This window comes from Beta vulgaris, chromosome 7 (genome assembly GCF_026745355.1).
Source record: "Beta vulgaris subsp. vulgaris cultivar EL10 chromosome 7, EL10.2, whole genome shotgun sequence".
Classification (NCBI taxonomy): Eukaryota; Viridiplantae; Streptophyta; class Magnoliopsida; order Caryophyllales; family Amaranthaceae; genus Beta; species Beta vulgaris.
Window position 1 is genome coordinate 44,935,326 of NC_079208.1, and position 14,849 is coordinate 44,950,174.

General features: G+C 36.0%; 1 protein-coding gene across 1 annotated transcript; it reads right to left on the reverse strand.

Moving 5' to 3' along the window:
• Positions 1 to 3,050: 3,050 nt before the first annotated feature.
• On the reverse strand, positions 3,051 to 11,972 carry LOC104899581 (uncharacterized). Its single transcript, XM_010686798.3, has 20 exons — positions 11,809 to 11,972; positions 11,313 to 11,356; positions 10,902 to 10,924; positions 10,264 to 10,439; positions 9,492 to 9,554; positions 9,270 to 9,392; positions 9,136 to 9,193; positions 8,853 to 8,920; positions 8,581 to 8,676; positions 8,238 to 8,292; positions 7,533 to 7,632; positions 6,346 to 6,535; positions 5,746 to 5,893; positions 5,635 to 5,672; positions 5,491 to 5,527; positions 5,295 to 5,384; positions 5,157 to 5,182; positions 3,653 to 4,505; positions 3,455 to 3,498; positions 3,051 to 3,385 (listed from the first exon to the last, which is right to left on the reverse strand). Exons 2-20 carry the CDS (start codon positions 11,352 to 11,354, stop codon positions 3,195 to 3,197), a joined length of 2,421 nt encoding a protein of 806 aa, XP_010685100.2. The 5' UTR covers positions 11,355 to 11,356; positions 11,809 to 11,972; the 3' UTR covers positions 3,051 to 3,194.
• Positions 11,973 to 14,849: the final 2,877 nt, after the last annotated feature.

Consider the following 14,849-nt stretch of genomic DNA (forward strand, 5'->3'; position numbering starts at 1 on the left):
TGAAACATAGTTGTTCCTTACATATTTCTTATGGTTTCTAATTTAAAAGATCTTATCTACTGTAAGAACAACTCAAGGCAAGTAGAAGAGGTAGTGTGAAAAAGCATGTCCTATTTGTTCATAAAAGTAGGAGTGTGGATATAGTTGTGAGAGAGTATAAAATTATGCAAGTCTAACAAGTAGTTAATACCAAAATTATTACACTTTGTTTTGGTAGGAGGAAATGAAGAGGAAGGAAAAAGGAGCTTCATCTTCTCCCTTCCTTATTTTTTCCTCCCCTTCCTTTCCGTCCCTTATTGCTATCTAAATAAAGTGCAAAATGAAAGTAAATCAAGAGCATGTTTGGTTCAACATTTTTGCGCTCTAAGAAACATAATCAAAGTACTTACTCCCTCTCTTTTTGTTTGATTCAACCTATTTTCAATCTATTACCATTACTTGGTGGTAATGAATTCCCAACGTTTTTGATACACATTCTCATCCTGTATTTGATTTCGTTCCCTTTTCATTCCATCGTATGACTTCAAACAAACTATGGATAGGAGGATTTGGAAGAAAAGTGTCAGAAAGGAAAAAGAGAAATTCCATTCCTAACTTTGAATACAACTTTGGGGAAGGATTCATCATTCATGTAACGTTTTCGTTTTAATAAATGAAAATTTTCTAATGTTGAAAGATTTAAAAGGTAAATTCAACGAACCTTCCTCTTTTCCCCCTTTCCTTATCTCCTCCTCCTTTCTCTTCCCTACCTTGCCTTTCCATCCATCTTTTTTTTATCCAAACAAAGTGCAAGTCTTGTCAACATGCTTTAAATCAAGCCCCTTGTTTCGCATTACTGGCAAATCTCCATAACTTTATTACTTTTGATACCTTTTTGGCTCTCATAGCAATGAACAAAAGTAACAACATTACTACCTTCCTACCTCTTTAATTTGCTTTTGGCATGTTAAAATGTTGCCTCGTCTCTATATTATTAGCATGTATGTGATGCATCACTGTCAACTCCTTAAGAATATCCCTGCTCCTACGTCCATTATGCCATTCTAGCCACTACTAGCCAACTGTTGGCTAACTCGATGTGCATATTGTGTAAATGACGAGGAAACATCGCATCACCTATTAAAGGACTGAAAATTACCAAGAAGTATACTTAGGCATGGGCCAGGCCGCGCCTATTCACGAACTCAGCCCGCGAGCTTGGGGAAATGGCAGGTCGGGCCGGGCTTGAAATTTCAAGATTTTGTCCATGGTCCGGTCCGGGACCGCGGGCTGGGCTCGTGCCTCCTGCAGGCTGGCCCGTGTTTTATGTTGTTTTTTCGGATTTTTGACAGTTTTAGGCTAAAAACAAAGGAAATGAGCGTTCGGCCCACGGGCCATCTAAGCGGGCTCGTGGCCGTGCGGGACTAAAATAAAGTTTCTTGACCGCGACAAGCTCGCGGCCCACGTAGCGAACAACGGGCCGGCCCGTGTGCTGGCCCGGCCCATGCCCACCTCTACTAAGAAGTGTGGAAAGCCTCAAATCACGGTATACAGGTTTGTGAACTTTGCTCCTGGGTCAAAGCCTTTGTCTACTAGTAGAGGCAGGGTGGGGCCTGTAGCTCAGAGGATTAGAGCACATGGCTATGAACCATGGTGTCGGGTAGGGTGTTCATGGGTGGTTAACCGTCCCGAAACAACATTTCGGTTCGGTAACTGGAAGTTTTGGTTTGCTCTTTTGCAAACCGTAACCGTTTAGACCGAACCAAAATGTAGATTATCTTTGCATTCATTTCAAAACGTTCATGATCCCTTCCCGAACCAAACTTTAATCTTTCAATTCATTTGGCTCTCACACTCAATTACTTCAATTATTTATAGGAAATTTTCACATCCTTTATTTGAATGTAATGAACCTATCCTCTCTTCTTTGTTTATTCGACAAAAAATGAAAACTGATCATTAACCAAGACCCAAGTATTCAGAGGACTCTTCTGACCCAAACAAAAAAATAGAAATATATAAGTAATTGTCAGCAAAGTTGTTTTTTTTTTCTTCAAATCCAAAGATTTTACGAAACGAAAAGGAAAAGAGAGAGTTACAAGCTTCCTAGTATGGAATTCAGTTGCATAGAAAAAAAAAATCCTATTTCAAGGGGTTCAGTATAATCCTAGTTGTATTCTGATGATTGGGAACGAATACATGAGTAGATGGAAGGCTACTCTCCAAAGGTGGGAAAGGCGGAGGAGGTGAAAGTAGAGAGAGAACGATGAGGATCATGCTGAACTTCTGATTCATATTTAATATTCAAACCACAAAATCGGTTTCAAAAAAAATTGTCTTTCAAAGAAAGAATTAGAAGTCATAAATCGAAAGATTTTTTTCACTTCAAACTCCTTTTTATGCCTATTTTGTTTAACCAACAGATGGGATCACAGAAATCGGATGCAGAAAGGACTATTAATCGTGCATGGACTGAGCCTGATTTGGGGTGTATAGAGACCTGGACAGGCTTCAAGGAAGTAGTTCTTGCCAGTCAGATCCTGGCTGCACCGGTGAGTAAGATCAGGAATATTGCTTTTAAGTTTAAGAAAGAAGGCAGGGACTTTGTTACGGGAGACCCTAGTCTACTCCTGGAGTTGGAAATGGGATGTAGTCTCTTGATTCACAGATGTCCAGATGTTTAACAGTTAAAAGAAAGTATATGAAGAGAGCACGATTACAAACATCTCGCAAGTCCCTCATTACTGACTACAATAACTGATTTGACCACGCTCAACTAACCCGGCAGAGGCTCCCAGCAATTTGTTACTCCTTGAGCTCACTAGGCCTTTGTTACGATATATTATGCTTGAGCAGTGATCGTATATGGAGTCGTACTCTGGAAAAAGGGATTATTATGATCATTCGATACAAATTCTTCACCGTTTTAGAAGCTTGTCAAACTAATTTTTCCCAGAAGCAGTCACTCAATAGTCGATACATCAGAGCTTGTTTCAAAGTTTTCTCCTCCCTCTAGTGAGGAGGCAGCACAGCATAACCAGGCATCAAGTATCTTGTTCATTGTACAATGCTTTCACACAATAACGTCATATTGTCATCACTCATCAATAGTTTTCAGTTTTCACAGTATTACATATCAATGAGTTGAGTTCGACAGGGAAGACATGATTAGAAATCTAATGCATTAAACCAAGTGTCTACAATGTACATATACATCAGAAGAGCTTCACAGCATTCCAGACAGCAGCTTTTCCCTTTGGCACACCGAAAAGTTTCAAAACATACCTTTCAACTGTCATAAGTTGGTAACATGGATCAATCAGCAAGGGCTTTGGTTCAGGTCCTTTTAGATTGTTACCAAAAGCATCGTTGTCTCCCTCAAAATAACCATCAGTATTCAAACACACTGTGAACAAAAGAATCGAACATGAAACAGTGACGGAGATATGAATCTAAAGAATAATGATATCAGTACCTTTGACCTTCTGTTCACACAGAACTGGTATATTGCCGTTCGTCCTGGAAACACACAGAAAATATAGTGCAGAGAGTATAGATCAGTGCTAGACTTTTGGAGGTTAAATGTTCGTGAAAAATAACTAAGGAAAACTGGAAGGGTAATGAGTTAATAAATTGGACTAGACACAAATCAAATGGGAGCATCTCAACTGACTCTTTAGTAGGAGAGTTCAGCTCATTATCTGCATCTGTTTCTGAAGCATGTGCGATTACTTCTTGAGAGAGACCATCTTCAGATCTATCATAGTCCTTTGAACTTGCTTCTCGAGTAGGCAACCTGCTTTCCGGTGCCGTATACTTGTATTCAGTAGAAACTTGGATGAGTTTTTCAGGACATGGTGGCTGGTTCTTCGTCGTATCTCCCCCTTCCTCAGTAACACTTCCCTGTGCTGACAATTCTGGAGCTGAAAATGCAGATTCAGTGTCTCCAAATACTTCAGAAGAGTTCGAGGACGGAACATGGATTTCAAAGTCACATGCACCCGGTGAGTTTTCCCCATAATCAGTTTTCGCGATAAAAGAGTTATTACAAGATTGTTTTGAACAGAATGGTTGGTGGAATGCAAAATTTTCTGATGAAAACTCATGAAAAGTATCTTTCTCAGAACTCTCAAAAGAGCATTTAGATCTATGAAAATTAGCTTTTGTATTAGGGCCAAAGGAACCTTGTCTCCTCATATGTTGATTTTCCTCAAATGGTGAGAAGAAAGACCCGGAATGTGAATTCATTTTGTGCAATGGGGACTCTTCTTCAAACAGGCAATAGCCATCATATTCATTGACAGCAGCCTGTAAAGATACAGCAGATTTCAAGTGTGATGAACCAGATCTCGTATGTTTCCTAGACAACTTGTATTTCTGTCCTCGTCTCAACGTGGGGGGCATTGTGTTCCACATTCCACCTTCATAATCCTCTTTTTCATTTGACTTTGATAGCATGTTCAGATCTTTGCCATATCTCAATCTTTGTCTTGCAGATGGCATATCAGCAGTCCTTGCACTCCCCACTGACATTATTGGAAAGATGCATGTACTTAACAGTTTGTGAAGAGTAAATCCAAACTCCATTTCAAGATAATCACCTAATATGGATCTCAGATATAGACAAAGCCAAATAAAAAGATCTCTGTTTTTTGGAGAACAATTAGTGATCTTGAAAACAAGAAAACTGATTATGATGAACTTGGTTTTCCAACTATTGATCTATTCAAAAAGAAGGCACATAGTACTACACTTATCCATTCCAAAATAAAATTGATCACTAGAATAACCTCCCATTTATGCTTCGTTACCTATTGTAGCGGGTCAATTTCGCTTGTGGCCCAATTTAAGGTGTCATATAAAGGTTGGATTGTTCTCAATTGATGAAAACATTGGACTGTTTCAAGAAGGCTGGGCATTGGCGGGATTAGTAAAATTAAATTTTCCAATAAAGAACTACTTACTGCAGAATCTTGTTGTAGAGCAGTATAGAATGGAAGAACAAAAACGCAAGCAATATAAAAGATGGATCAGAGTATTGCACAATTCTGTATAAGAAACTAACACTATATTCAGACAAGTCGTTTAGATTTTAACCTTTGAAAATGAAACAAACTTGAATTCTGTTCATATAGAGGGATTAAAGAAAAATCATTTTTCTTGAGCAGTAATAATACCTGCAGCGGATGAGTAAGATTCTCCACTGCATCATGATCATTCAGCAGAAAGGACAATACATACCATCAGCTATGATCAATCAAAAAAGATTGCATAGATAATCATGGGTAACAGTTCAAAAAAATGATATCAACTACCTAAATGAGGTCAAGTTAGTCCTTGTGTCGTCCAGTTTCTTAAGCGAGAAGCGGTCTTGTTGACTATAGTTGTGTAGAAACGAAGGGTATCTATAAGAAAAATCCAAGAAAAATAAATAAGCATACTTTAATATTTAGGTAATCTCCTGAACACATTAATTTTACTTTCTAATAAAACCAGATCAAGTTAACATACTTGGGTTCATCAAATGATGGCAGATGGCAATCTCTATCTGTAGAAGTAAATGACAGAGCAGATGGACATGACAAACAAATAAGATTGTGATCATCAATGAACCTGAGTCAGCTAAATCTATAGCAAGCTATAATCAACAGGTACCTAAATTGTAAAAACTATCAGGAATTTTCTCTGGCCATCTGCACAATTTAACACGGTGGTCAATGAATATATATCTAGCAAAAGAAATAGAATACTTGAGACACGAAATACCTCGGCAGTGACTGTGAGAGACACCTCTCAAACTTATAATTTGATGTATCTTTTATCCAGGTAGAATAGTTATTAGTAGCATCATACTCATCACAAGTCATTCCACATTTCTCATCAACCTGATAGTCGTTCGAACAAGGAGAGCTACCTGTAAATGTACAAGGAGAAAACAGGCAAGTTTTAGGGAGTTTCCAATATAGGCTAGAGCTCATAAAGGCACAGCTTATGAAAGTAACCTGACAAAGGTTAACAAATTTGTACAAGCAATCAAGCACAAGCAAAAACTGCGTAAAACCCTTCAGCCATTCTGCTGGCAATAAAATGAGAAAATGAACGTCGCCAACAATCTTAAAGTGTTAAAAAAAGGTATATATTCCTAAGAAGATGGTATAACATGTACTGCACAATGAAAATTCCAGTACTAGCATAGAAGAATATCTGAGATTTTAATCTGCCTGATTTTAACCTCTAAAAAAGTATAGTTGGTGTAAGAAAGTCTAGTTTCCGTAAGCCAGTACCTCTTGCCTCTTAGCATGACTAAACAGCTTCAACAAAGATACATAGAAGCAGTAGATTTCAATGTTTTAGTGAGAGTGCAACCTATACCATCCCAGATTTTATCAAGTCTATCTTCATCATAAAAAGAGCTCATCTCCCATTGCTTTCTGTCAAGTTGCATGCCATCTTTGAATGTTGATAAATCATGCTCTGTACTACTAGATGGATAAAGTATGTCTCCTGATAGGCGATTATGACGAGATGGTTTTTCATCATCCTGCATCAAGCATTCCTGCATGTACAATATAAGGATCTGACGACAGTAGCTTCAATGACCAAGCATGTAAAAGCCACTTCTCTAACTGCCACATGAAAGGTTAATTGTTCCTTCATGGGACTGTCCACTTGCCTCGAACATTGGCTTACAACAAAAAAATCCAATTCCAGAAGAAAACCAGCACTGCAAAACATTGAATTAATAGCTTGGAAATATCTAACTGGAAAACATATACCGTTTACCTTTTCTAGCAAAGTCGTATTTTTACCCAGACAAAATACAAATGTCTAGAAAAAGAAGGTGAGGTGCTGAGGCACAGGCCTCTGCACAATCTAAAGCACTTCCATGTTTACAGGTTATCAACTTGGCTATCAGATATAGACATTTAAAAACAAGCATTAAATTGAAGATTCAGAAAGAGTATTTGCAATTAAATGTAATCTTCAACGCCACAACCACCCTTTGGCCCTCCCTAAAAGAAGAAAGACGTCCACTTCTTGAGAACCGTGAGAAACACTAATTTTTCCTCATTTTACAAAGATTATGCTCATTTCACAATGTTTTTGCTCATTTTATGTTTTGCTTATTTTATGTTTTTGCTCATTTAACATTTTTATGCTCATTTCGACGTTCTTGCTCATTTTACTTTTTGCTCATTTTATGCTTTTTCTAATTTACTTGTTTAGGCTCATTTTACGTTTTTCTCATTTTACATTTTTGGTCATTTTACGTTTTTGCTCATTTAATGTTTTTCTACTCGTTTCATGCTTTTCCTCATTCTTTTACTTTTTTTTGCTCATTTTATGAAGTTTTTACTCATTTTAAGTGGTTCTCACCATAAGAAGGTTCTCACTAGAACCCAATCCTATACATATATGTATATAAATATATATTACATCATGGAGAAGATTCCATGTGGCAAGCTGACTACAAAACACAGACAACAATGAACTCCAAAATGTTTCAAGAGGATCAAGGAAAAGACTATATCGTGATCACATGATGTTCTTACCACTTCCATTTCAACTTCATCCAGCATTGTATTGAAGATTTTGCAAGAGTTATAAGTTTTAGCAGCCCTTGTAAATGAGGACGGTTTTCCATTCAGTAGACTGTCACAAGACACAGAACAATATTTACTGATTGGCATTTCCAGCTAGCACTTAAGCAGCTCAAGAATGAGCAGCGTCCATCAATATTAATCCAGAAATAGAGGCAAAATCTGGTTCATATGCATAAGACTGGAAAGATAAACAATGTGATAACATATGCAGTTACATCATCTAAATACATTCTCAGTTGCGGATGAGGCAGACAAGAGGAACTGAATGGGAGCAGGAGCTAATTTCAGCTTAATATACGTAATGCAGCGAACTCAAACAAACCACAAACAGCTCAACTAAAAGCACCATAATTAAAAAGTACAATAATACTCCCTTCAATGTAAAATACTTCACTTGGGTTACGCACAATTGAAAAGTTAAAACTCACAAGTCTTCAGCATTGGAACTTTAAACTAACAAGTAAGAGTGAATTGATGCTATAAGTGACTGATGATATGGATTAGAAAACCAAGTAAGATGAAAAGGAGAGAGTAATAGATATGAACTTTATGCTATCAACCAATACTTGACATGCTGACAAAGTGCGATATGCTGACATGATATCCTCCATGAATTTCTAGATACCCAACCAACTAAAGAATTTGTATTCATACCTTCCAGGATGCTGAGGCGACTGCATAGGTGTTTTTGTCCCTACTTTACCTAAGCCTGAATAATTTAGGCAAATATTTGAGAGCATGATACACAAACAACATGAAAGAAGTTAAAATAAAGTGTGTAGAACCAACAAATAGCAAGGCTCCATACTATTACTATTGCCAAAGCTTTTAGAAATATCTATAATTTGTTGTGGCACTCATGCCTCAAATTATATTAGGACAGTCAAATACAAAAGGCTTCAGAAGTGACTGTAATGTAAGATCCAAAATCTCAACTCCTTCAGAAGTGAATGTAGCATTAGACAAGCTATTATATCAAACCGAAGAGCATTAGCACCTTCAATGGAAAATGCGACATGAGCTTCCTGTACTTGTTCTCCTTCTGAGGTACCAACTGCTCCAGCATCACCAATTATATCAAAGATGGAGGGTTCTTATAAACAATCAAGGGCAAGGTAGTCAGACATATGGAGGAGAAACAGAGATGGAAGAAGATATATGAGAAAGAATGTCATAATTTAGAAAAGACCCTACGACTAAAGATTCAGAAGTAGTCCCACGGAAGACACATAAGATATGACATTCTACTCAACGTATTCAACTGCTTACGGAATGAGGAAGCACTCTCTAAGTGGTCTGCCTCCATACTTTTTCTGTTTAAAGTATCTTCCCCAGTGCTGCAAGCATCAGAAGAATCAATTTAGCAAATCAGTGTTAAATTTGTCAGTCAGACAGCATACTATGGGCAATATCACACAGCAAATGACAAAACATAAGCAAAAACAAATAAAAGAAGATACCGTGTAACGGTAGGATAAAAGATGCTTTTATTTAAAACTTACAATAAGCAAGATGCAAAAACACCTAAAAACTTTCTCGACAATATCCTTACCAATGAACTACGGACTGTTTTGAGGACAATCTTCCCATTTGTTGTAATGATGGGACCCCTGGTTCAACATATTATATTTTACTTTTCAATGACTAAGAGCTATTTATGGTTTTACATGAAGTATGAGTACATACTTGAACCAGAAGGCACAGTACTCTCTGATGCAGTCTGTTCATTTGTCATCAAAATTGGACTACTGGTAGAGGTATGGTAGCTCACTGAAAAGGCATGGCTGCTCGACTTCCTCATGTGACCTTCTAAAATGGAAATTCAGCGAAAAGGATAACGGGATACTTTAGACAATGAAACGTAATCTATGACATGACATGAACTCTGTTCAACTGGTAGACACATACTTGAGTCCACATCTTCAGCAGAGGTCCCACAAGTGGCTTTGTTGGTTGTACTTGAAGAACTCTCTACCACAGTGTTCAGACAGATATTAGGGAAGAGCTCAACTCTGGCTCAGTTGCTCATAAAAGAGTAAAGCAGAAAAATTAATAAACAATGCAACTGAAGATGTCTACATTATTATGTCTTAATTACTCATAATATGTACAAAATTAACATAGATGACAGACCAAAAACAGTAGATGAATGGCTTAAAAGAGAGATTATGGGAGTGAGAAAGATGATTACAGAAGAACAAGTGGTGATATGATTGAATTGCTGATTAAATCAACAATTACAACCTAGCGATTATTTCAAGAGGAATGGCACTCTCCCAGTGAAACTGATTACTTTTCACCAATATTCAGCATGGCCCTTCCTATCACTAATATCTACTACATATAGAGCTAATGCACTTGCTTTCTCAAAAAAGCTAGCCTACTTATAATGTGCTTCCTATATTTAGACCCAAATCAGAACAGAATACTATATCATCAGGTCACTAAAATTAAGCATGGTAATTAATGAAAAATAATTGAAACATATACCCACCACATGATCCAAACTCCTCCACTGGACAAAAAGGCCAGCAGGAGCAACAAAAGCTTACAAGAGTTTGATACATGCCCAAGTGTCCAATTCATAGGAGCTCAAAATTCTAGGTAGCATATTAAACCTTGGTAAACATCACTAGAAGCTAAAAATATACATAAAGTAGTAGATATTGCTCACAGATACCATGTAAGGGCTTGCATTCTTCTACAACATTTGAAACGTTGAGAAGACTCAAGATATCCAGCGACCGGTTTCTCTTTGGTTGATCACATGTGACTGAACCGTCAACATTATTCTCTATAAATGCAGCGTCTTGCTGCCATTGCTGTTGTTTCCTTTGATCAAAGTATTGCTTTTGCCTAGCAAATCATTGCTATTCATTAAAACAATGATACGGTCGGCAAGTTTTAGCACTCATGTCTTAACTATTGACTCAGCGACAAAGAAAATCTGAACATGATATACAACCAAACCATTCCATCCTCAATATCACTCTAAGAAACAAAACTCTCATTCTCCATTGGTTCAAGAGGTCAGAGACCAGCATACATCCAATATGAAGACACCAAACAGAAATGTTTTAGAACCATAAAGCAGAACTTGTTCTAAGTTTATCCTGTATATTTTGGATGCCAAGGCAAAATGTTCATCAAAGCAATTACTTTACATTGAACTTTCCATATGTCCAAGGTATGTTAGTTCTGCAACTTAATGCAACGGTTTCAAATAAAAAGTCATATTGCGTCGAGCAAGAAGTACAGTAGAGAGAATAACATCAGTGACATTAGAAATGGAAACAGAAGAAGAAGAGTTTAAGCTACCTCTTTTGGGTTGACTTCCTAGACTGTATGATAGCTCAGTCCATTCCATATGACAAGAAAACCATATGCAAGCACAAAGCACGACGTCAGAAAAGATTACAACAATACATAGCCAGACCCTCAGATAGATCACATTGGTAGACCCTATGATGCCACATTCTTTTTTTCGGAGAAAAAAGCAACCAGTTTACGTCATAGAATTAAAGATAGTTTTACAATCCGATAGGTACGCAACCATACAATAACTAGGGGTAAGGGGATGCCACATTGTTCTCAAGCAATTTCACGCTTCTTAGAAGCATGAGTAGTAGTTTGTTTACGAAGCATGAGTCGAATACAAGAATAGTATCAGGTAAGCATGATAAGTCAATGTGAGCAAGCAAAACAATAATCCAAACCAAGCGCACTTACAGTTGTAACCTTCCGTCTTGAACCTCCCATCCATTGCAACATATCTGCCAATATCAAATAATATACCAGTAAAAAATTACTTATGTTTAGTGAATAGATGAGCTTCAATGATTATCGACAGGCCCGGGGATGACAGGTCATTCATCCCTGATTTCCAGCCACAACACTTGAAAAATTGATCTGATGAAATTAAACAAGAACAAGTGAACACAAATTTTCCCATCTACAAATTTAACATAAATTTCGCATCATTTAGTTCCGTGAAACAAACATGAATTAAGAAGTTATACCAGAAATTCGAATCATAAGTTTATAACAGGTAAATTATCCCTAAAAACATGAAATAACATATATGAGATAAAGAAAAAATAAGTTGAATTCATGAAACAAACAATAACAACCGCATAAACCAAATCGCATGAATAATCACATGAAGTAGATCATAATAATCGCAATTCCACACCAAAATCCGCCATCTAAGGAACAAAACAAGAACCTGCAATTCGAGCTTCTGCAATTTGCGTATGAGTGACGAATTTGCGTATGAGAGGTTTTAGAGGTTCAAGAGGTTCTAAAGGAATTTGCTTATGAGTTGGGAGTTGAGGTTCTAAAGGAACTCTATTGTGCTCGTAGGAGCATGGTCTACATGGTGGCGGGTGCACTCACTAAATTAGTTTCATTCTTGATGAGTGAATATTTTATTTTAATAAATGTTCGTTTTAAGCATATTTTTCGGTAAAAAAAAGTATTTCATAAAAATTGTTCTAATTTTAGTGAGTAAATGTACTTCAAGAAATGTTCGCTTTAAGCATATTTTTTAGCAAAAATATATGTTCTATATTTTGTAAAAATTGTTCTATTTTCAATAAGCAAATTTTCTATTATAATAAATGTTCATTCTAAATTTATTTTTCAGCAGAAAATTATGTTCTATTTTCAATAAGCAAATAATCTATTTAAAAAATGTTTGTTTACAGCTTATTTTTCAACAAAAAAATATTTTCTATTTTTTGTAAAAATATGTTCTATGTTTGATGAGCAAATGTTCTATTTATGTAATTGAATTATTGTAATGTTCCACTTTAACAATAAAATGTTCATTTTTATAATTGAATTTTGGGAATGTTTCACTCCAATAGTAAAATGCTCGTTTTGGTAAGTGAACTCTTATAATGTTCCACTTCAAAAATAAAATGTTCGTTTTCGTAAGTAAATTCCTGTTAATGTTCCATTTCAACAGTAAAATGTTTGTTTTCTTTCTCATAAATGTTCTATTTTGCATGATGGGAGCACAATCCATGGATTAGGTGTTGTAATTGTATAATGCTCAACCTGATAACCCAACCTGAAACTAACCTGAATTTTTCGGGTTTGGGTTGAGATTTTCGATTTGAAAAAGAAAATGGATCGATCCAACCCGATCTGAAAATATCTATATTATATAAGGCAAGACATGGGGGGACACCAAAAAAAAAAAAAAAAAAAAAAAAAAAAGAAGAAAAGAAGATAACTAAATGTTTCATTTGGATGGAAAAGGGGGGAAGTAAGACATTTAAATTGAACATTAGTTTTTTGAGAAAGAAAAATATAAAAACAGTTTTTTACCCAATTAATTTTATTTTTACTTCATTTGTTATCACACATGATCGCACGCATTGCGTGCATGTAAGACTAGTATATAATGGGTTAGGTTCAAGTTGACTTTTCAACCTGAAAATAACCTGAAATGAACTAATTTAAAAATAACATATATTATGTTGGGTTAGGTAATATGTTATAATATTATTCTTACTTATATTGGGCCAAACCCAATTTTTGGATCTTAAGGATTTCTAAACATATAAAACATAAAACCCTACTCACTCCACAGTTTTTCACTTCTCAACTCACTTCTCGTTTTTCTTACACCTCAAACCCTAGACTTGCAAAGTTGTGCGAAATTCTTCAAGTGTGCGAAATTCCTCAAGTCTTCATCAACTATTCAACTCGATCGTAACTTGTAAGTTCTTCTAAATCTTCTCTAAGTTCTCTCTAGTTATGTTTTCTTTTTGTCAAATTTATTCTTTTGTTATTTTTTTGTTGTAATATTTTTTTTTTTTTTGCTATTCAGCTCTGACTTGATTCTCTTTAGCTGTTGCTACGCGAAAGCGTTGAATTATGGATTTGGAAATATTTTTAATTGTAACAGGTTTTCTAAACAGTTTTCCATTTTGGGTTGCCCAATTTACAGATGAAACTCTGCCGAAATTTTTAGAATATATTATTTCATTATTGAAGTGTTTCTTTAAAGAAGTGGAGAATCAAAGTAATGTCACTGTATAACATATTGAATGTCGCCTTGTAGTTTTTCAAGTGGAAAGTATGGCGGTAATGCGCCAACTAAGCTAAATCTTCCGATGTCAATCTTGATTAATTTAGTTAATAAGAATACTTAGAAGTCGGAGCGTTACAAAAAGAGTAAATAGCTACAAAATAGTGTGAACATGTTTATTGCTCTTTGAGTTACTTTATGTTAGACAACCAATTAGGCAAAAGTTTAAGGGGTTAAAAGGTAAAAAAACGACTACTAAATAGTATGAACACATTTATTGCAACATAATACTAATGGAAAATTTAATTCATAAATTATTCTCCCTCCGATCTGTCCCTAAAAAGAATGCCAATTTCTTTTGGGAACAAATATTAAGAAGAAATCATGTATAGTACTTAGTTGTATCAAATTATAATTAAATATATAAGTTGGTACACCTTCTATGAATTGTTTAATAATGAGAGATAATGTGGACCATAATGAGAAAGTGGGTGATATTATAAAAGTTGAAAGTAAATTAATATTTTAATTGATGGACCCATATGGAAAATCTATTTGGGACCAACATAAATGGAAAAATGGGCACCCTATTTAGGGACAGAATGAGTATTATTTATGGAAAGATTCAAAATAGGAACAACATATTGACATTTTCCAATGGAGAATACAAGACCAACAAAAAAGAGGAATAGTATTATATTATATTGTATTGTATTGTATTTTTATATTATTTTATTTTATATTATATTATATTTTTATATTATTTTATAGGGTTTTTTGTGGAAGGACCAATTAAAATAGGATTTTTGTGGGGAAACACCACTTAAAAATTTTTTTGGAGGAAAGGACCAATTAAAATACTTTTGTTGCCAACTTAACACCACATTACGGTTTTTCGGCCAAATTATCAACTTTCCGGCGTTTACTTATTTTTCCGTCCAAAACATCGATTTTTTGGTTTCTTCTTCTCCCCCACCCCTACGCCCTATCTACACCCCTACGCCCTATCCACCGAAAACCCACCGGAATCCTCCTCCCCCACCCTTACGCCCTACGCCCTATGCCCTACCCACCGGAATCCTCCTCCCCCGCGCCCTATGATAGGTGAAGCACGAGAGCAGGGACCCACAATGAGGGAGAGGGGGGGCCAACCAGCGCAAAAGGGATTGGAGGATTTGAGATTGGGAGGTGAAGAAGAAGGATGAAGCTAGCTAGGAAAGGAGAGT